A 23,787-nucleotide genomic window follows, 5' to 3' on the forward strand; every position below is an offset into this window, starting at 1 on the left:
TGGAAACAAATGAAAATTGGATAAAACAAGGTTGAGCATTTACAAAATGAAATAGTCATTAGCTATTCAAGAAAAATAACATCATGAAATTTGCTGGCAAATGGGGGTGGGGAGGATTGGAAATATAATCATCCTGAATGGAGTAAAACCAGATCCAGAAAGTTAAATATGGTATGTATTTCTGTATAAGTACTTATGGGCCTCTAAACTAATGATAAGCAAGCTGAAGTGTTTAGACCCAAAGAATGTAAGTATAGGTGATGGGTCTAGGGTGGATGCATGGATTTCCCTGGGGGAAGGAACTTTAACAGATTTTTATGGGCCAGCATGGGACAGGTGAGGATGGAAGCAGTGGAATAAGGTGTGAAGGGAATGGGGTGAAGGGGAGAGTGTGGAAAGACAGATGGAACTGGGAGTTATGTTGTGGTGGTATAGAAACATAGTGTATGGAAATGTCCTGAGATCTACAAAGGTGACACTAATGAGGACTCCCAGTGATGGGGGATATGGAGTTTCAATTGTCCATCACTGTAGCCAGGTGAGACATAGAGTGGCAGGAATAGATTGCATTCAATTGAGATTTGATCAACGGTCCCAGGGTAATCCACCCTCCGCACCACAACATAGGCTGTTGCAAAACGTAAGCATTCTTTCTGCAAACTAACATTGGAGTCTCTTTGCAGAGGAAAACACATAAACAAAACTTTGATCACTGAGAGTTGAGCTGATGCCTAACTGGAGCTCTCTCCCCCATGTTCTAATGTCTATGACATGGTAATGTACTTTGCAGGCTGCCAATAGAGGAAAGTATCCACCAACCCAACCACCAATCATTTAATTTACAAACTGTCCTCCCTGCAAAATATGATAAGAAAACCATGGCACCAATCATATAGGACTAAAAAACAGTTGTCTAATCTGTCTTAATGCCCATTCCATGAGGTGGATTCTATAGTGACTTGTTTTGTGGGAAGTCTGAGAACCAGAGTAAAGGCACTAGATTAACTTCTCAATATTCAATGAATTGTGCAAATGTTGTCCTCAGCAATGGGGTCTTGTTTTCAGTTTGCAGAGAGCAGTATACTACCGTGGATGGTATAGGTATTTCTTCGGGACTGTGTAAGCCACAAAGTCAAATGTATGAAACCCAGTTATGACACTGAACTCTTCATTTGATGACAAGATTTTGTGTTTAATAATTCTTATTATTTCATATTTTATCATTCTCTTTATTTTGGGTTTTATCACTCTTGTTATTTGGTGACACTGTTAACATTGCTGCCAAGGGCCTTCTCTATGGGCTTTGTACAGGATGGAGAGGAGATGTGGAGCATCTTTGCTGATGCTGACAGGGCAGTCCACAAAGGAGATGAGGAGTCAGTGAGAGGAGGGAATCATCCAGGATGATGGTCAGGGGAATTTTGCAGCTGATGGAGTAACAGTCATGCCACTTAGGTGGATATGACTTCTAGCAAACAGGTGCTTTTTTTATTTATTCAAGTTTCACACACACACAAAAAAAAAGACAGACTAATGATTATACAAGTGGTATAGATTATGTTTTTGATTTTTCATTACATGTCTAGGGTTACAAGTTCAGTTACAATTAGAAAATAAAACAGAACAGCTTTTAATATTTTATTACCCCTGTAACTCTAATTTAAATAATCTAAAGAATGTGTCTCCCCAAGCAAACATGTTTAATATATGGCAGCCTGATTTTAAGCTGGCAATGATTCTAGTCCAAGAGCACTCCAGAAAACAGAAAAAATCTGAACTGGTCTTTTATGAATAGCCACTAACCCTTTTTACTATGTGTATCATAATCTATACAAAAAAACTTATTTTAGTCAAGCTGTCTTATTACTGAGTTTCATTACTTCAGATGTATATCCTGTGGATCTCTGTCATTAAACCTCATTTTTAGAAACCTCTAAGCCTATATTAAAAAGATGTCTTAAATGTCCAAGCTATTTTCCTGTGACCTGTCTGGGTTTGTAAATTGTCTTTTTACCTTGTGCCAACTATACTGTTTTAGTTTGCTCAGGAGCAGATATCCTAAGTAGATTCCTGGAATAATGGCCTCACAAAGCTATGTGCTTATCTTTGATTAATGGTCTCCAGAACATTAGGAAGACTTCCAAATAATGGTCACATAAGTTTAATTTTAGGATTTTATAAAAAGACTCAGGTATCATTTTTCTCAGGAAAAAACATAAAATGAACCATAATGCTGAAAGTCCCTAAGAATACAATATGAAGAAACCAAACCCCAAAAAAGTTAGTTATAGAAGCACATTGATTGCACAACTTTGCTGGGACTGTGTCAAGTAGCTGTGCTGGTGTCATGACTCTTGCTTCTTCCATTGTGGATTAAGCACATCACCTAAAGTGATTGTCCCAAAGCTGATGCAGGGCCAACTTGGCCCCATCACAGTGAGTGGGTCATTTCACTGGGTTTTCTTAGTCCTCCAACTCATACTTGTTTCATTCTTCTAGTGGCTATAAATAAGAACTGAGGATCCACAGTTTATTATCACAAGATATATTGTCCCCAAGGCTTTTGAAGAAGTTACATAATGCAGACAAAGTCATCTTTTATAATATTAAACTCAAAGCTTTAATCTTAAAAACATTACTTGCAGGTAAGATAAAAAACCTTAACTGAAAAATTTAATGGATTCTCCCTAATAAACTTACAAACAAACACATGTCCATTAACACAAACATTCTAAAACATTATAATGTAGGAGAATTGACCTTATAGTTAGATGTGAGCTTATTAACTCTATATACTTTATTCATTTTTTAAATTTCTATAGGATATTATTTTTAGTAATAAAGAAAATCTTTGGCAACAAATATAAAGTAAGTTCCTCATGTAGACCAATGGTCCTCAGCCTTCTTAATGCTGAAACTTTTTAAGTATAGTTCCTCAGGTTATGGTGACTTCCAACCAAAACATTTTCATTGATACTTCATGACTGAAATTTTTCTATTGTTATGAATCATTATGTAAATATCTGATAATTCACATGGTCTTAGGCAACCCCTGTGGCAGTATCATTTGACCTAAAAGGAGATGGGTTCTGCAGGTTGAAACCCTCTTAACTAAACCCATTATTCTTAATCAGAAGCTTTTTGTAAAGCAATATTTTTTGCTAATTTTACTTAAAAAATCTTTCTGTATCTACTATTTCTTGTCACATATTGGGTAGACATAGCCACTTATCTAGAGAAGAAAAGATTCTTAGTGATGGAACAGAAGAGCTGAGTTCAGCTTTGTACTGTCCCAGGATAGTTTGCAGCATATCAGACTGATATTCCCTGGTCCTGAAAACACAGTGGTGTCCATGGAAGAGGGTGCTGTGTCCCAGGAGCTGAAGGCCACCAGCTTCAGACTTCTTGTTTAAAAGGGTGGAGGCATATTATTCAGTATTGTGTTCAGCCAGCAGGTTTATAGTCCATTTCTAATCAGAGCCAACATTATCAGTTGCACTAGGACATACTGTTTAAGCTTGATAAGTAACTAAGGACTGTTGGGCTTTTTATATTATACATAAGTTGAAATTTTTACCTCTTTAGAGCACATACTCTCCCATGGCATACTGTGAGAAACCCATAGAAACTTTGGATTTGTAAGATCCCTGTCTCCATTATGCCAATCTGAAAGAGCAGCTGTGAATGTTGCACATTCTGAGCTCACTGATGCTGACACATGAGAAATGTAAAGTTTAGTGGAGATCAAAGGTATATGAGAACTTATTAGAAACTGACAGGAGCAGAGCTCCTTGTCTGTCATATTCTTGACCTTGAGATTAGGAACTTCCTGCATCCACATACAGTCTATCTCTCTCATAGGATGTTGTGTTAGAGATTTACAGAAGAAATCTGAATGTGCTTATCAGAAATTATTTAACATTTTATACCAGTAAAGTAGATGTATAAAATTATATATTTAATTCAAAATAGAGTGTTATGCATATTCGATAAGAGAATATTTATTTTCCAATAATATTTATGGCTCAATGGTGAAATATTAATGTCAGATAAATAATTTGAGTTGGGTAGATAATGCCATGAGCTGCCTTATAACCAATTGATTAATGATACTACTTTGAGAGATTGTCTCCATGTATAGATTAGATTGGCCTAGAATTTCCTCGGTAACGCAGGCTGGCCTCAAAATCATGGGTCTCCTGCTTTTGTCTCTACAGTTTTGGGAGTACAGATGTGAATCTCCACTCCTTGCCATGATATTTCAACTATTTATTTTTCTCTCATACTTTACACATGATTCTGGCTTCATAATTTACTTCTCATATATACTTTCAGATTTCAATAATATGAAGTCCTCACAGGTTCTGTGGTTTTTCTTATTGCTATTGATTTTTCATTCATACCAAACATTTTTTTTTCACCTTTTGGATGGTAGCAATCGCTGATGTAGTGTTCTATTATTCTCCAAAAAATCATTACATAGATTAGGATGGCTCTGCCCCCTTCTGGAGAGATTTACCTTTTCATGATATCAGAAGAACTTCTATTTCAATACTGCTAATTTCTGAATTATACTAACATTTGTGTTCCTTGAGTAAAACATGTGCATGTGGCAGTGTTGGTCTACAGGAAAGACTCCTTGAAAGAATGTAGAATTTCTTCTTCTTGTTTTTTTTTTTCAGATTTAAATCCCTTTTGCAATTTCCTGAAGTTGTGTGTGGGGGGGGTACTTGTTAGTTTTTGCTGGGTATCCATTGTTTGAGATTAAAGTTCCTTTGATCTCAGACTTAAATTAATATCTGCCTGGATATCCACAGAGTGAATTCTTGGATGCTCTTTCCATCTTAGTCCTTTGTTTATCTATGAACCTAGAGCCCAAATATCCGAGGCCCTGCTCTCAGTCTTCAGTATCAGAGTAGCTTTGGAGATGAGTAATATTGAACACATTTAGCCTGGATTCTATTTCTTCCTTTCATCTTTTCTTCCATCTTCCCTTTCTTTTATTGCATGCTTTCTTACTGTGTTTCTTTTGTTGTTGTTGTGATGTTTTTGAACATGTCCTATTATTTCCCTAGGACTGCCAATCTGAGATAGCTCTACTAATGTTTCTACAGAAGTCAATTTATTTAAATGTCTTGAATTTTAACACCAGTCGGCTATTAGAGCACCTAGTAATTTTGTGTTTGAGAGCTGTAAGGTATTCTTTTTCAGTGATTGTTCATGCTCCCTGTAATAGTATTTTTGACTGTTGATTGACACCAGCTACACTTACAGACACTGCACAGGCATTTGCTTTTGTATTTGCTGACTGCTTTGCATGGGACCCCTACAGCCCATCCCAGCTGCTGAGAATATATAAACCAGCCTTTGCAGTGAGAACTGAACTGTATCAGACAGCAGGGGGAGCAAGATGAAGTCACAAACCCAGGTTTTCACGTCCTTGCTGCTTTGGGTGTCTGGTGAGAAACTCAAAATATTGTAACCTTTACAATGTCACTTCTTTGTAGATAAGAACTTGAGTCTTCCAGGCTCAATATTTCATATTTCAATAATAATACTCTGACAACATGATGGTAAAAATATATTAAGTGACAGATTTCAACTGTTTTACAATCTGTGTTTTTGTCTATAAGCATGTTCATTGTGTGTTCCTGATTGCAGGTGCCTGTGCAGACATTGTGATGACTCAGTCTCCATCCTCCCTGGCTGTGTCAGAGGGAGAGAAGGTCTCCATCAGCTGCAGGTCCAGTCAGAGTCTTTATTACAGTGGCAACCAAAATAACTACTTGGCCTGGTACCAGCAGAAACCAGGGCAATCCCCTAAGCTGCTGGTCTACTGGGCATCCACTCGTCATACTGGGGTCCCTGATCGCTTCACAGGCAGTGGATCTGGCACAGATTTCACTCTCAGCATCAGCAGTGTACAGGCTGAAGACCTGGCAGTTTATTACTGTCAGCAGTATTATGAATATCCTCCCACAGTGCTTCAGCCTCCAACACAAACCTCCTTGAGAGTCTCACCAGCTGCCTGCACCACACACAGCCCTGGCCCTGCACACTTCCCCCTTCTGCCTGATAGCTGGTGTGCCAGAGAAACTTGCGAATAGTTTGCAGAAGAAAGGTTAAATTATGAGTTCATAAATTTTCATTTATGAAAATGCAAAAAGAACTAATGATTTTCATTCTTTTCCTTCTGTAGAACTTGGAAGACATGAAAAAGGCCATCAGATCACTGTAAGAAATCTGGAAGCTGATGTAGATGTTATTAATATTAAACTTCTCTGAGAACACAAGGAGAATGACAGAGATGATCAGAATATTTAGTCTATAGAATTACAAGGAGAGCAGGCTAAAGCAAAGTGGGCAAGACTCAACAAAGAAAAAAAGCACAAAAGTGAGATATGGGACCATTTGTAAATTGGGGAGAAGCCCCAGAATAAGAATGAGTCTGTACAAGCAAGCCCCAGGAGCAGAGAAGAAACATCTGCAAAAAGACTCAAGAGAGAAGTTTTGTACTCAAATAGATGAAGTGCAAACTCTTTCCCTAGACCCCTAAAGAACACACCAGCCACATATATTTACTAAGTCCCATATTTCAGAGATTTTATAAAAAAATTTCAGATTGAGAAATGAGCTAGAGGGGTTGACTTTAGAGAAAAATAAGCTGAAAAGGGATTCTTAAGTATCAATATGCAAATTTGAAAATACCACAGACATATCAAAGATGTGACACATTGAGCCCCTCAAAGCATCTCATCAGAAGGAAATGAAGGATCTCCTTTTCCAAAATTTTTCTTCTAAATGGCCAAACTGCATTGCAAAAATCATAATTCAAGAAGTACTTGTAAAACATTTCCATTGTGCCTGTTATGTTTTCAGGGGAGGGCCAAGTGAGGTGGTGGTAGGGTTTGTCACTGAAGCATTCTATGTCCATCTTTCTCAATTCTAATTCAGTTGGGCACTGATCATGGTCTTCCACTTTTTATCTGGTGACAGTATGCATAATTAGAATATGCACAAAAATTGCTAATTTAATTATACAAAACCAGTGTTTAAAATAAATCACAAATGTGAGATACAAAGCTGCAGCCAATCTGTTTTCAAATGTCTCTTCCAGTCTGTCTTCCAGTTCTTTGCTGGAGAGTGATCTGTCATGGAAGCACACATGTGGTCTGCACTGAGTGCTCCTGGTCATCCACATGAAAGAGCCAGGTGATGTGAGGATACCTGGTTGCTCATAAAAGCATGATAAGAGCTGCATAGGACATTGTAATTTTTAGCCACTTTAAAATGCAGTATTAAACTATGAACTAAATCTATAGAATGTATGTTACACTAAAAGCACATTTTGATATGGACTGCATTTTAATTGCCTGTGCCAATAAATGCAATTCTGAGCCCCGGACAAGTGGCTAGGGAAGTGTAACCTGTGACACTGGACCAGATTATAGATTCTGAGAAAATAGGTGGGACTAAATAGAAGGTGCTGGAGTAGTCTGTGGTTTCTTTTTGAAATCTCCTGAACAAAGTTAAACAGTTTAGAAAACAAAATTCTATCTTAGGTGTACATTTGAAACTGTTAGGTTCATGGTCCTGGTAGTATGGAAGAGGAGTGCCAAGCCCAGGGAAATGGGGAGAAATACAACCATTCAGAGTAGCCAATAGGCAGGATAATTTAGGCTGTTGAGTGTCAGAAGTACTTATCTGGAATCTGTTAAATCGTTCTTGAGAGAAGTCACAAACATTTATTTTGGCTATATAAGGTTAATTTGGGAGCAACTTTAATCTGAAAGCAGGGTCAGGTTGTATTGGGGAAAATATAATTTGAGAAGCTCTGGTTGTGTCAAAATAGTCTTTTGCGGGTGTTGTTCAGGCAGGTTCTTAAATTGAGATATTTTAAGAACATTGGAGATTGGCGAGGGTCTTGACAGACAGTAAGAGGAACAGTCTGTAACAATTTGGGGGAGTTTGGTGTGGACAGGTTGAGAGCACTTTGCTTTTGTTCCTAAAGGGGAACTTAGATGGTCTAGGATGCAAGCAGCCAGTAGTTAGAATAGGGCATTGTTGCTATGGTATTGGCAGTGAGAGGAACTGTAACTATCGAATGAATTTGAAGAAGAGGCAGAAAGGAAACAATGGGATGGATTTAAGGAGTTGTCAGAGGAGTTGAGGAGACATTTTGGTGGATACCTTCACCCAAGTGAGGGTTTAATCATGAGTGTGGTCTGTGTGTGTGAAAGAGAAAGACAGAGAGAGGAGACAGTTTGGGTTTCATTACATCTTTAATTGGATGTGTAGAATTTATGATTTCTTTAGCGTGTTTGATGCCTGAGAACATCTAGACAATTAATTTAGTGGAGTCAGTTGGCAGGAGATGCTTGGCAATCATTTGGGCAAAGGAAAAGTATGTGTGTGAGAAGAAAAAATGAGGTTTGTGGGGAATGGGTGATATCAAGAAGACTGGAGCCAGAAGTTGAGGATTAATAATGCTAAAGGAGAGATCAGTCTAATGTACCTGTCTGACAGGAAGGAGCTGACAACCACATAAAAATTGTAGCAGAAGTACCTAGAAGACCATCTTGTGTGTGAAAGGGATATGATAGGAGTTCCTTGAGAATTTTGGTCAGGTTTGTAGAGGATCTGAGCAATGCTGAGGCAAGGAGATTAAGTGTGGAATGATTAAGAGGAGGATAGCAAAGGAATATGACTGGTGAATCTCTGGTAAGGCAAGTTTGAGAGATGAAATCTGAGAAGGTGGAAGGGGCAGTGGAGTCCTTTGTAAGTTAGGAATAGAGGGAGACTATGCTGAGAATAGATTAGGAGAGGGGACCATGGAGATTCTGCCTTTACCCTCAGCTTTAGTAGCTGTGGGGGGAGGGGGGCAGCAGTAGGGAACCATAGCTATTTGCTAGATTTAGAAGTAAGCAGAGAGGTTGTGACAAGAGTGTGCAAACAAAAGATCATCTGTGGAATGTGTTGTTTAGAGTTGTGGAGAGATATGTGATGGGGCAAAGAGCAGTGTTTGTGTATTTTGGAAGTCCAAGAATGGAAAGGTTTCTATATAACTGGGATGCAGAGGGCTAGAACAGAAAACAGAATGTTTTATGCCTGATGAATTCTTTGTGGATGGGAGGTAAGTGGTGGTCTAGAAATAACATGGTATAGGAAATATATCAGGAGTATGTAGGGATCTATGATGGAGGACGCTGGCTGATACTGTAGAGAAGGGGAGTGGAGATGGGCAAGGTGCTCTTAAAGTGAGGTATCTATGGGTGGTGTGAGAGAGAATCTGAGATAGGTGACTTGGAGAAAGGACAGATGTGCTTTGGAAGGTGAGAGCCAGAAACCTCTGAAAATGAGGAAATTTAGGAGAGAGTTCAAATTGGCAATAAGAGAGAGAAGGACTATAAAGAAGGAGGTTATCTACATACTAAAGCAGGCAGGAGGAAAAGGGAGAAGGCAGGCCAAGTCCATAGTAATGCTTGGCCAAATGGATGGGGACTTCTCTGCATCCCTGGGGAAGGACAGGAAAGTTCAGTTGTTAGGATTTTTGAGTGTAAGTATCCATCTATTTGAACACAAAATGCCTTGGGAATATTGAGATGATAGTGTCCTTAAGATTTAGGACTGAAAAGTGAGTGTTTTTTCAGGGGTGATAGATAATACCTTAAGGATGTAAAGAAACAGCAGTTAATGAAGAAAGATCTTGAACTAGGTAAAAGGTTTTCTCAAGGTTTTTTTTTTTTTTTTTCTGTTAATATGGGAGTATTTTAGGGCAAGGAAGAGAAATGATGGGTGTGAGGCCTAGGCAATGCTGATTAAGGGTATGGAGTATTGAGTTTGGAGATGTATGCTGAATGTTCTACAAGTACAATAGAGGTTTATGATATACAGTGAGGGAAAGAGAGGTGGCATGTTTCTGTGGCTTATTTATGTTTAAAATTGATTCATCTTTTAGTTAAGCAGCAGTTATTTCTAAACATTAAAAGCAGTTATTCCAGCTGTATACCCAATTCACCACACAGAGACTAGGATTTATTTAATTAACATAGAGGACAATGCTGGGCCAGAGTAACACCATCCTAAACCTCCAAGCCTGCTTAATATCCTAACATTCAGATTTCACTCATTATACTTGCTTTTAGTCATATCTTAGGTCCTGTCATCTATCCCTGTGGTTTGAAGTCCTCTCCTGCTGATCCCTTGCACTCCTTCTCCTCCCACTCCAGACCAGGATGTCCCTCCCTGTTCTCTCCATTGCTCAGCGCTGGGGCTGGTTGTCTTATTGGCAATACAGAGAACAAGGGTGGCATGTTTACATAAACTTAAGACAGGTGATGCTTAGAATAAGCATCACAATGCCATATCCAGATTGAAATCACATAGTGGGATAGAGAAATCAGCTTTTGAATAAGCAAGTATAGATTGTATTCATCCCACAAAAACAGGCCAGAAGCATCCCATACAATGAGATTTACTCAGGAAGTGGGCAGAGGAAAAGATGGGTTTGGGGACTGGAAGACTGGTAGTGTGCAAATAGAGTCTGAGGAAGGAAGAGGGGGGACTCAGGATTATCTTGGGAGCTTTTATCAGGGACAGAAAGGCAAAATTTATGTCAATTGAGGAGAAGACATCTTTTCCTACTAAGGTAAGAGGACATTAGGAAATGAGTAAAGAAATTCCTTGAAAGGAGCAATTTAAGGGAGAAGTCTGGATGGGTCTGGAGGACTGGTTGTGAATTCTGACAATGAGTGAGGGAGAGGGGTTGTGGAGCCCCAACAGTAGCATAGAGAGAAGGAAAGAAATCTGAAACAACTCTTTATACATTTTAAGTTACTCTCTCAGATATATAAATCACTTTCTCAAGCTTTCATATCATCAAACCATAACACATTTTTTGAACTGTCATAACTTCAGACCTATATGTCATAGACCTGCATAACTTGTTTCCTTTGGTTTTTTTTCTTGACATATATAACTTACTTGCCTTTGTCTCACAACTTTTGAAAACTCACATATTTCTTAGTGTGTAAACTGTCAGCAAGGTAAACTGTACATATGAAGTGGACCGACCAAGCAGCTGGGTGTTTCCTGCTGTTAGAGCTACAATTATCCATCAAGGTCATCAGAGATCCAAGGAGGATAAATTTGAGTAGAAAGTAAAACTTAAATGGTTTTTGTATCACTTAAAATGACAGAGACTTGTATAGACAGTCAATCAGTTCAAGCATATCAAGTCTCAGGAATCTTCCACTGTGTCCTGACAAGACTGCATTGCTAGGGGAAAATAAGCAAAGAGCATGCAACCAAGTTCATGACAGAGGCAGCCCAAGTTCTTTTTACTCAGGTACCCACATGAAGACTGAGCTGCCTTTTGGCTACATGTGAGCAGGGGGTGGACACTGACAACACAACAAAACAACAGTCTACAGACAAGGAAAAGTTCTTTACCAACCTAACAATCTAATGAAGGCTAATAATACCTAGAATACATAAAGATCTCAACAAATCAGGCACAAAATACTCCAAATACTCTAATTAAAAATGAGGCACATTGTGGAGAGCTGTGTGTGCCTCGCCCTAAAGAGGGCGCCGGATTCAGACTTCCGCCATCGAGTGCTCTCAGGATAAACAACTTCTTATTGGCTGTGGTGTGTCTGATGATCTGCCGTCTACCTATCCGCACTTCCCATGTGGCTTCCTGGGATTGGTTGGCTCCAGGGTATTTATTACTGGGGAGGGCTCTCCCTGGGTTCAGAAGATAGCCTACCTGGAGAAGAGTTCTTGTGCCGTGCCTTCCTTGCTGGTCGAGGTGGTAGCGATAGTACATACCTAAACAGAGAATTCTAAACAGAGGAACATGGAATGGTGGAGAAGCAAAGAAATGCTCAAAATCCATAGTCATCAGGAAAATACAAATCAAAACAAGCATGTGATTCCAACTCACACCCATCAAAATGGGTAAGATCTAAAAGTCAAGTGACTGGAAAATCAATCTGGCACTTTTTCAGAATATCAAGAATAGTACTATCTCAAGATCTAGCTATATAGCTCTTAGGCATATATATGAATATATCCAAAATACTCTCAAGTATACAGCAGGGACCTTTGCTCAACCATATTCATAGCAGCTTTATTTGTAATCGTCAGAATCTGGAAAAAACAAACAAACAGATATCCCTCAATAGAGGAATGGATAAAAAAATGGTGGCACATTTACACAATGGAATACTATTCAGCTATTTAAAAACAAGGAAATCATGACATATGTAGGCAAACAGATGTTTGAATTGCCGTAGAAGCACAAAGAAATTTTTGAAAGTTTAATTCTGAGGGATAAAAGTGCTCCTGCACCCCACCTATTTTATAGTAGAGCCATGACATGGAAGCTCAGAATAACAGAACTGAATTCCATAATGCCAGCCAGGAAATCATTGTGACACATTTAAAATACTCAAGGGAATTCTTTGCTAATCATAATTTCATGAAAGCCATGTCTTTCCAATAGATCATGTATTTTGACCATATGCACTAACCTTTTGCTTTCCCTTTCCTGCTATTTCTTCTTTCCTGTCAGGAGGCACTCAGGGAAAGGGATTCAGGAGACATCTGAGATTTCTGGAAGGCAACTTAGGTTTTATTTTTTTCCCAACGTCTACAATAGAGTGAAATCTGAGGCAGGGATTGTACCTCTAGAACTTCTTCCTCTAACTGACACCCAGTTTTTCTGTGCTGCTTTTACTGTATTTCTCAAACTCTGGCATGGTATGAAACAGGCTTCACTGCTGTCATCCCTTGGGTATTTACCTGTACTGGTTAAGGAGATCTCCTACAGGATCTTTATGAAAATTTACTGCTGTTCAGATGAATTAATGATTTCATAGAGTCTGATGATAATTTTATACATTTCCTGTTTTGATTTAAACAAATGTCAGAAATTAAGAAGTTAGATAGTTGATAGAAATTTATAGCTAAAATAAAAACCTCTGTGAGCCTCCAGATGCCAAGTACATACACCTCATTGGAGAGAGGTTAGGCTTGACACAGATTTATTGTCCCAAAATAAACATTCTTTTGGGTCAGTGGGTCTCAATATGCATTAGGGCATCTAGAAATTATTGTTTTAAACCTTAGATGAGCTTGTGAATCCAGAGATATTTAAAGAATCTCTTAATGCATAGAAATGCAAACAATTGTCTGGCCATATAGCCTATGGCATGGACTTTATTTACACATGACATGAATTATTATTGTTCTGTACCTACCATGAACTTTTTGGAATACAATATGTTTAAAATGCCAGGCAATCCATTATCCTGCTAATTGTTGTGAGGCAATTATTCTTCTGAGGTAAGGACTGTATGTTAAAAGGGTATAAATAGAAATAAATTCATAGAATACACCTTAAAGCCCAATGGAATTAGATTAATCAATAATTTGTAAATATGTATATATGTATGTTTGTTGGGCTCTGTAAGCATGTATCCTTATGGCCTTCCCCCATGGGGACTGAGAAGCAGGACATCAGGCATCTCTGAGGCCACCTCCAGAATTGGCGGGGACTTTTGAATACCTGCTTGACTACCTGCAACCTGGTAGTTCTTTGTATGAGCTAGATCACCTTATAAGAGGACTTGCCTCTCCTCTCTCGCTTTCTCTCTCTCTCTTTCCTGCCTTTCCCAGAAACAGTCGTTGAGACCCTGACCATCTTCCCCTACTAAAAGCTCCCATGATGAACCTGTTGGTGTTGTGATTTATGAACCCGGTGAAGAACTCCACTGTTTTATCCTAACCATGTATTCACATGTAACTGTGTCCATCTGTTTTTTTGTATATATGTTACATGAATGCATGTCAATTTGTATGTAATGAGCTCCTTTTCTGTTTTGTCTACTAATGTGTGCATCAAAATGTACAGGACTATATGTATGATCATTGAGCTGATACAATGGACATGTCCACAACAGCTGATCAGGAATTAGATTTCCCAGAGGACAGCCTGTATTTGCTGCAGTTTCCATAGAGGAGATGCTAGTTAAGATCAAGGCTATCGTGATAGGTTTAATGAACCCCACACCTCTGCCAGCTGGTAACCATTTGCCCCTTGCTTTCCAAACACTGACAATTGAGCTTTGATTGAGCCAGCTTCCTAGGGAGGACTTTATGGCAGAGAATCCACTGTGTTCAGCTATGTCTCAAAGGTAGGATATGCCCTTCCGGACCCAGTATATAGTGATAAACTGCCCAGAATCCCTCAGTAGAGTCTTTCCAAGGCCCTGTGTGGAAAGTTCCTGCTCCCTGTCTTCTTCTACCTCTGAAGTCTATCCTGTTTGCCCTTCGGAATGAGGATTGAGTATTTTTCTTAGGATCCTCCTTCTTGATTATCTTCTTATATTCATAACAGTCATACAGATCCAGTATTCATTTTATACCTATCCAACTCTGAGTTCCTCTTTAATTAACCTATCAAATGGGCCTGAAGAAACAGATACTCCACTAGGACCATGCATGGAGAGGATCTAGACCCCCTCCTCAGATATAGCCTAAATGCCTCTCAGTTTCCAAGTGGGTTCTTAGTAAAAAAAGGGTGGCTGTCTCTGACATGAACTCAGTGGCTGACTCTTTCGATCACCACCCCTGTTGTGCAGCCTTGCCAGGCCACAGAGGAAGAGGATACAGCCAGTTCTCATGAGACCTCGTGATAGGCTAGGGTCATATAGAAGGGGAGGAGGACTTCTCTATCAGTGGACTAGGGTAGGGGCATGAGAGAGAAGAGGCCTGGAGGAAATGGAAGCAGGAGAGGGATGAGGCTACAGTGGGGAAACAAAGCAAATAAATTGTCATAAAAAATAAAAGTGAAAAGAAATTTCAAGGAATAAAAAATTGTTAAAAAACTTAAAAAAAAATAGAAGGCCTTTGCTAAAGAGTGGCTCCTGCAGCTTAAGAGCCAAAATTCAAAAAGTCCAGTTGGCAAGGCATCAGGCCTTATTTTTGGAGGTTCAGGGTTCAAATCCAAGGCTCCTCTCCTTTTCAGGTCTTGTGACAAGTGGCTCCAAGTAGGAAGGCTGCCAGCCTGAAAGATTAAGAGTTTAAGTAGAATCAGAGCAAGATCAGACTGTCCATATTCTGATGAAGAACTTATTTAACATCGAATTTGGAGGTATGGCAGGAAACAGGTGTGTTGCAGAGTACATGAAATTGCTGGAGAAATACAGATATCTTAAAACTAGTGGTTCTCTGAGTGGTTGTGGTCAGGGAACCCTTGAGAGTAGGTCACTAAATTTAGAAAAACGACAAATTAACCAAAAATGGTACTTAAACCAATAGATATGAATCATACTACAAAACACAAGCTCATAAAAAGTCAAGTCACTAATAATGATGCCAAAGGATCATAATTCCCTCAAGAATTCAACTCAAAAGTACTGACAGAGGTAAAATTTGGGGTGAAAATGTACTCATAAAATGTACTCATAAAGTGACAAATTACTGAAAAAGACACACCAAAATCATTCAATCAAAGGTAGGAGGAAGGCTAATGATAAATAGGCAAAAATAAGCAAGATGTAAAAAAACAATCAGAAACATGGCAGAAAAAGTGAGGTGGGGAGAAAAAAAATTGAAATGTTGGGAATTAAAATTTCAATGCCTCATATACAAAACAATAACATGGGAGAAAATATCCAGGATCAAGGTTGAAGCAGAAGAAACATACAATTAAAACAGCAATAAATTGTTTATTTATATATATGTATATGTATATGTATATATGTATTTAGTATATTTGTATATGTATACATGTAAGTTGTTTGTTTATATATGTATATATCTGTATATATCTATATATATGTATATGGATATATATGCTTATACATGTATATGACTATAGCATCAAGGAATTCTAACATTTGATACAAAGAGCATTCCTAAGAATTGTAAGATATAGAAAAGCCAAGATAAAATCTAAAGCTCCAGAGAAAACAGTGAATGAAATGAAAACAGATAATTTGATGTATAGAGACAAACTTGAGAAACCATAAAAAAGGGCATTTATTTCCGTAAATAGACATCACCAGTGAAGGGATTCTCCATGTCAAAGAATGTATCTATATTGCAAAAAAATACAAAGTTAAATGTTCAAAGATATAATGGAAAAATGTCAACTCAACTCGAAAAGAAAATATATCAGAATGACTTGTGAATTCTTACTCAAAACTTTAAAGAGAGAAAAGTATAGAACAATATATTTCAGATACTGATAGTAAGGAACTATTAAATAAGTTAGCTATGTCCAAAAAATTTGTATTTTAAGTTGAGGGTGTAATAAGGACATTACAAAATAATCACAAACTTAGGAATTGTCCATGACCTTGAAGACAGCACTACAGAAGATACTCTAAAGATACTATACATATAGAAAAAAGGAAAGTGTGTCTCAATTGTGAGAGCACAGAAAAATGTTGATGTCATGACCAGAATACATTGATAATAGGTAGCAGGAAAAGACATATCAGTATCTTGTCCAACCTCACAAGACATAATACTCAAATATAGTTGAGGAGTAGGGAGAAAGAAAAAAAAAAAAACAAATAACAATTTAGTCCACCAAGACCCCCCAAATTATAGAAATTAAAAATAACTTCTTAATAACTTTATGTGAGTCCAACTCAGAAATAAAGATGCACATATTGTTAACTAGGCTAAAAAATTGTACCCAATTTTCTCTTTTCTCAAGAAACACATGAACTGGTAATGACATACACATGCCTAATGTCAAAAGAGGAAAGTAAATCTACCAAGAGAATGGGGATCAAAGCAAGCTGGCAGAGCTCTTCTGATATCTGCTACTGGAGAATATAAACCAATGATGAATGAAACTGATAAAGAAAACAATACATGAAATGAGTCAACAAAAGTACAAATGCATACACCCCACACTTTTGGGTGCAAATTTTATAAAAAATAAACCAATATAAAAAAGTCATAGAAGATCAGATATGTCCTGATATAGTAAGATGGTATGGCTAGATCCTTTTCTCTGGCTCACATAGGCCTTAGTCAAGGTATTTTCAAGGCTGCATTCTCATCTGCCTACTCAAGAAAATTTTCTTGCATGACTACTGAGGATGTTGGTACAATCATTTTTCTCTTTCTTTTCATTTTGCAATAGGGTCTCCCTTGAAACTTAGTCAAAAGGTTGTGACTCTGTGAAAGCCCTGACACAACCACTCACCTTGTCATGAGTAGAAGCCTGATCCTTCCTGTACAAAGGTTTTCACAGTTGCTATTGGAGCATGCATTAAGAAAATCATCAAGGATGTGCATGATTTCAAAACTACTGCTAATCAGCCTGGTCCAGGATAAATGGGCTGAACTATATCCCTAAACACAGAAAAATAAGTTCTGATTAAAATGTACAACCATTTTGGAAATTAATCCGGTGCTTTCTCAGACAATTAGGAATAATGCTTCCTCAAGATCCAGCTATACCACTCCTAATTATATATCCAAACTATGTACAAGTATACAGTTTGATCAACCATATTTGTAGCAGCTTTATTCGTAAGAGCAAGAATCTGAAAACAACCCAGATGTCCCACAACAGAGTAATGGATACAGAAATTATGGTACGTTTAAACAGTGAAACACTACTAAACAATTCAAAACAAGGAAATCATGAAATTTGCAGGCAAATGGTGGGAACTAGAAAAGATCATCCTGAGTGAGGTGTTGGTATAACTTTCTTTTGGAATGTATGCAATTTACCTTTGTTCATTCAAATGCTGATTTCTCTATCTCACTCTCTGGTTTCAATCAGGACATTGCATTGTGATGTTTATTCTAAGCATCACCTGTCTTAAGTTTGTGTAAACATGCAACATCTGTTCACTGTATTTTCAAATAAATGACCAGCCAATGCTTTGCAATGGAGAGAATAGGGTATGACATCCTGGTCCTGATGAGAGGAGAAGGAAGAGAGAGGAACAGAAAGAAGCTAGGGGTGGGAACAGTGGGAGAAGAGAGATTGGCCTGACAGTACTTGGAACCACAGGGAAAGTTAAAGGGGACCTAAACTATGACTAAAAGCAAGTATAATGGGTGAAATTTGAATGGTAGAAAATTATGCAGGATTGGAGGTTTAATATGGAGTAACTATTGCTGAGCATTGTACTCTAGATTAAATCCTAGTCTCTGTGCAGTGATTTTGGTATACAACAGGTTTAGAAATAACTGCTGCAGCAGAATCCAAGATATCAGAGCCAGGAGTACACTGTGTCTGAGGAGCAGGTATCATTACAGTGACAAAGTCTGAACTCTGAGCCCTAAAACACCCGTAAATGTGTTTCCCAGGGGAGAGGAAACAACATGATGTGGGAATCATTTTGGTCCACTCTCAGGTCGCCCAGCCAGAACCCAGAAGAGTTCCTGGGTAGCACAGGAACTTGGTTGCCAGACCAAAACCACATGCTTGAGTGTCCTGATCACCTTCCCAGGCTGAACTGTGGGCACCAAAACTCCAGAGGCTGGGAGTTCCAGACTCTAGACTCTGGCTTCACACATGAGAATGGTGATCACCCATCACAGATTACTGCTTGGGTACTAGGGCACAGAGCTTCAACCCAGAAATAAAACCACACAATAATGGACACCTGATATTTGACAAAGATGCCAAAACCATACAATGGAAAAATAGCATCTTCAACAAATGGTGCTGTTATAACTGGATGTTTACATGTAGAAAAATGTTGATCCAGAATCATGAAGATCCAGCTATACCACTCCTAGGCATATATCCAAAAGATGCTCAAGTACACAACAAGGATATTTGCTAAACCATGTTTGTAGCAGCTTTATGTGTAATAGCCAGAACCTGGAAACAACAAAGATCTCCTCAACTGAGGAACAGATTCAGAAATTCCGGTATGTCTACACAATGGAATATTACTCAGCAATAAATAACAAGGAGAACTTGAAATTGGCAGGTAAATGGTGGGAAATGGAAAAGATCATTCTGAGTGAGGAATCACAGAAGCAGAAAGACACAGAGGGTATATACTCACTCATAAGTGGATATTAGACATATAATATAGGATAAACATACTAAAATCTGTACACTTAAGAAACTAATCAAGGAGGACTCTGGCTAAGTTGCTCAATCCCCACTCAGAAAGCCAAAGAGGACGGACATCAGAGGAGGGACAAAACAGGGAACAAGATGAGAAACTGCCAGAGAGGGCCTCTGAGAAGCTTTACCCTGCAGAACATCAAAGCAGATGCTGAGACTTATGGCCAACTATTGGGAAGAGTGCAGGGAAGCTTATGAAAGAAGTTGGAAATAGTAACATCTGGAGATGACAGGAGCTACACAAGGAGAGCATCAGAACCAAATAAACTATTCACAGGTGTCTTTTCTGAGATTGATACTCTGACCAAGGAACATTCATGGAGATAACCTAGAACCGCTGCACAGATGTAGCACATGGCAGTTCAGTGTCCAAGTGGGTTCCATAGTAATGGGAACAGGGACTGTCTTAAAATAAACTGATTGGCATGCTCTTTTATCACCTTCCCGTATGGGGGAGCAGCCTTACCAGGACACAGAAGAAGACAATGTAGCCACTCCTGATGAGACCTGATAGACTAAGATCAGAAGGAAGGGGCAGAGGACCTCATATAACAGTGGACTCGGGGAGGGGCATGCATGGAGAAGGGGGAGAGAGGCTTGGATTGGGAGGGGAAAAGGGAAGGAGCTACAGGGGGGCTCCATGGTGAATAAATTGTAACTAATAAAAATAAAAATTAATATAAATATATCAATAGTAAATATTAATAACAACAACACATTAACATCAGATAAATAATTTGCATTGGTTGATAATGCCAGGAGCTGCCTTATAATCAGGTGATTAAAGATACACATTTTTGAGATATTGTCTCTATGTATAGATTAGATTGGCCCAGAAGTTGTTATGTTCCCCAGGATGTCCTCAAACTCATAAGTTTCCTGCTTTTGTCTCCCCAGTTCTGGGAGTACAGATGTGAACCTCTACTCCTTGCCAGGATATTTCATTTATTTATTTTTCTATTATACTATACACATGATTCTGGCTTTACAATTTACTTTATATATATACTTTCAGAGTTCAACAATAAGAGCTCCTGGCAGCTTCTGAGGTTTCTTTTATCTTTTTTTATACTAAGGCAAACATTTTTACACACTTTGGATGCCAACAATCGCTGACATAGTGTTCTATTGTTTTCTATAAAATCATTAAGTAGATTACGATGGCTGTACCCCTTTCTGGAGAAACTTACTATCTTAATCCAGTTTCAATACTGCTGATTTCTAAATTTCACAAGCATTTGTATTTCTTGATTGAAATCTCATGGCAGTGTTGGTCTATAGAAATGAGTTCATGAAAAAAATCTATTTTTTTCTGCAATCATTTCTCCAGACTTAGACACCTCTTTCAATTTCCTGAAGTTGTGAGGAGGATACTTATTAGTTTTTCCTGGGTATCCTTTGCTTTGAGAATAAAGTTTCTCTGATCTCAGTCTTAAATTAATGTCTGCCAAGATATCCACAGAGTGAATTCTGGGCTAGTATTTACATTTTAGTCCCTAGTTTATCTAAGAAACTAAAGGCCAAATTTCTGAGTCCCTGTTCTATTTCTCCATTTTGGAGAGGCTTTAGTAACACTGAACACAGATATTCTCAATTCTTTTTTTTTTTCCTTTCACTTTTTTCACCCTCTACCCTCTCTTTCTCTTATGACATGCTTTCTTACTCTGTTACTTTTGTTGTTGTTGTTGTGATTTTGTGAACATACCCTATCATTTCCCAAAAAACTATCAATCTGAGATAGCTCTACATATGTTTCTAAAGAAGTCAATTGATTTAAATATGTCTCTGATTTTAACCGAGGTCTGCTGTTAGAGCACCTAGTACTTTTCTGTTTAAGAGCTGTAAGGCAATCTTTTTCAGTGATTGCGCATGCTTCCTGTAATAGTATTTTTGACTGTTAATTGACACCAGCTACATTCACAGATACTGCACAGGTATTTGCTTATGCATTTGCTGACTGTTTTGCATGGGCATTCTGCAGTCAAGCCCAGCTGCTGAGAATTTATAATCGAGCCTTTGCAGTGACAACTGAACTGGATCAGACAGCAGAGGGAGCAAGATGAAGTCACTGACACAGGTCCTCATATACCTGCTGCTTTGGGTGTCTGGTGAGAAATTAAAAATATTATTTATAATCTTTGCAGAGTCACCTATTTATAATAAGAAATTTGGAGAAGGTGCCAGAGTATTATTAAATAACACTCTGACAAAATGAGAGTACAAATATATTAAATACAAATTTCACATGTTTTTACAATCTGAGTTTTTGTCTATATGCATGTTCATTGTGTATTTCTGATTGCAGGTGCCAGTGCAGACATTGTGATGACTCAGTCTCCATCCTCCCTGGCTATGTCAGAGGGAGAGAAAGTCTCCATCAGGTGCAGGTCCAGTCAGAGCCGTTTACACAGCAGCAACCAAAACTACTTGTTCTGGTACCAGCAGAAACCAGGGCAATCCCTAAATGGCTGATCTATTATGCATCCACTAGGGATACTGGGGTCCCTGATCGCTTCACAGGCAGTGGATCTGGGACAGATTTCACTCTCAGCATCAGCAGTGTGCAGGCTGAAGACCTGGCAGTTTATTACTGTCAGCAGGGTTACAGCTATCCTCCCACAGTGCTTCAGCCTCCAACACAAACCTCCTTGAGAGTCTCTCCAGGTGCCTGCAGCACAAACAGCCCTGGCCCTGGACACTTCCCCCTTCAGCGTGATAGCAGCTGTGTCTGTAAACATGATGAAAAAGTTTGCACAGCCCCTTACAAAATTATGGATCCAATCATACTGTTGTCTTTTGGTATGAAAAACCTTTATACGAACATACCAAAAAGGACTAAATATTATCTTTGTATTCCTTCTATATCATATTACTACAAACTCTGCTGCTTGAAATTAAGAGACTTATCTTCTTACAGTGTTAGAATCCTAATATCCAACATAGTGATGAAGATGAAAATCTTTTTTTCAATTTTAGGCTCTAGGAAAGAATGCATATCTTGCTTTTCCTAGATAATAGAGTGTTTTTCTTTTTCCTTCCTTCTTTACTTTATTCCTTCTTTCCTTCCTACCATCCTTTTCCCTTTCTTCCATTTTTCGTAGTGCCTGATGGTAGATCCTGATAGGTAATTGCCAAATAAGTTACCTCTGCCCAGAAAAATTCAAGTTTCAATTGAAGAAGTAATTAGGATATTACCAGAAAAATCACAGTTAGGAAATGACCGGACCATGAAGACACTACTTCAGAAGATAATAAAGAATACTATAGGTATAGAAAAAAGAAGTGGTGTGTGAATTGTGAGAACACAGAAAAATGTTGATGTCATGAGAGAACTAGATGGACAATGTTAGCAAGAAAGAATATATTAGTATCTTCTCCAACCCAGCAAGACAGAAAAATCCATATATTTGAGGATTAAGGGAAAAAAGAAACAAACAAATAACAATGTAGTCCATCAAGACTCCACCAACTTATAGAAACTAAAAATTATTAGAAATTATTTTTTAATGATCTTTGTGTGCCCAACTCAAAAATACAAATGCACATACTGTTGGACAAGGCGAAAAAAAATGTACCCAATTTTTGTTTTCTCAAGAAACACAACAACTAGTAATTATATACACATTCTGAGAGTCAAAGGACAGATGTAATTCTACAAAGAGATCGGGGTCAAAGCAAACTGGAATATAAACCAATGATAAACAAAAATGATAAATAAAGCAATATATGAAATGAGTTAAAATATAACCCACACTTTTAGTTCACACTTTAAAACAAATAAACCACCATAGAAAAGACTAGAACGTCAAATATGTCCTGATACAATAGTGGGGTATGTCTGGATTCTTTTCTCAGTTTCTAATAGGGTCACATTCAAGGTATTGTCATGGCTGCATTCTTATCTGCACAATCAAGAAAATCTTCTTGTTAGACGAGTAAGGATGTTAGTGCAAACCTTTTTGCTTTGTTTTTCTTTTTCTTTTTATTTTTCTTATAGAGTCTCCCTTGAGACTTAGTTAAAGACTGCAACTCTGATTAAATTCCTGACTCAATGACTCATGAGTAGAAGCCTGATCCTTCCTATCCAACGGATTTCACACTCACTGATGAAGCATGCATTAAGAAAGTCATCAAGGATGTGGAAGATTTCAAGATTACTACTAATCAGCCTTGTCCAGGAGAAGGTGGCTGAACTCTATCCCCAAATAAAGAAAAATAAGTTCTAATTCAAATGTGCAATGAGCTTTTTCTGAAAGAAAGCTATATATTGAGCCAGAAAATTTTAACACATTATGTGATTTCTATTTTAATTATCTCTGAGTATGTTTTTTTTTGCACATGTGCATCTCCATTTATTATCTACTCAATTGTTGATATATACTTTGTTGATTTAGTTCAGACTATTGTAAATAGTGCAACAATAAAAATAGATATGAGGATATATCTATTTTGTTCTGGTTTATATTTGTTCAAGAACATTCTTAGTGCAGGATTAGACGTATTATATGGTAGTTATGTGTTTCTTAAACATCCTCCACATTGATGTCCCCAGGGGCTGTAACAGTGTGCAGTTCCTTCAAAAGCATATACTGCTTGCTTTGTCTGCATAGTTTTGCCATTATTTATAGTTGCCTTTATGATTCCTTTTTATTAGCTATTCA

At 38.0% G+C, this 23,787-nt stretch overlaps 1 pseudogene and 1 gene segment (V, D, J or C); both read left to right on the top strand.

Moving 5' to 3' along the window:
• Positions 1-5,389: 5,389 nt before the first annotated feature.
• Positions 5,390-6,107, top strand: LOC132654364 (immunoglobulin kappa variable 4-1-like). The segment is given in 2 exon segments: positions 5,390-5,459; positions 5,662-6,107. Coding segments are annotated over 2 exon segments (495 nt in total).
• Positions 6,108-21,185: 15,078 nt separating this feature from the next.
• On the top strand, positions 21,186-23,135 carry LOC132654365 (immunoglobulin kappa variable 4-1-like; annotated as a pseudogene).
• Positions 23,136-23,787: the final 652 nt, after the last annotated feature.

Source organism: Meriones unguiculatus, chromosome 5 (assembly GCF_030254825.1).
Source record: "Meriones unguiculatus strain TT.TT164.6M chromosome 5, Bangor_MerUng_6.1, whole genome shotgun sequence".
Taxonomy (NCBI): Eukaryota; Metazoa; Chordata; class Mammalia; order Rodentia; family Muridae; genus Meriones; species Meriones unguiculatus.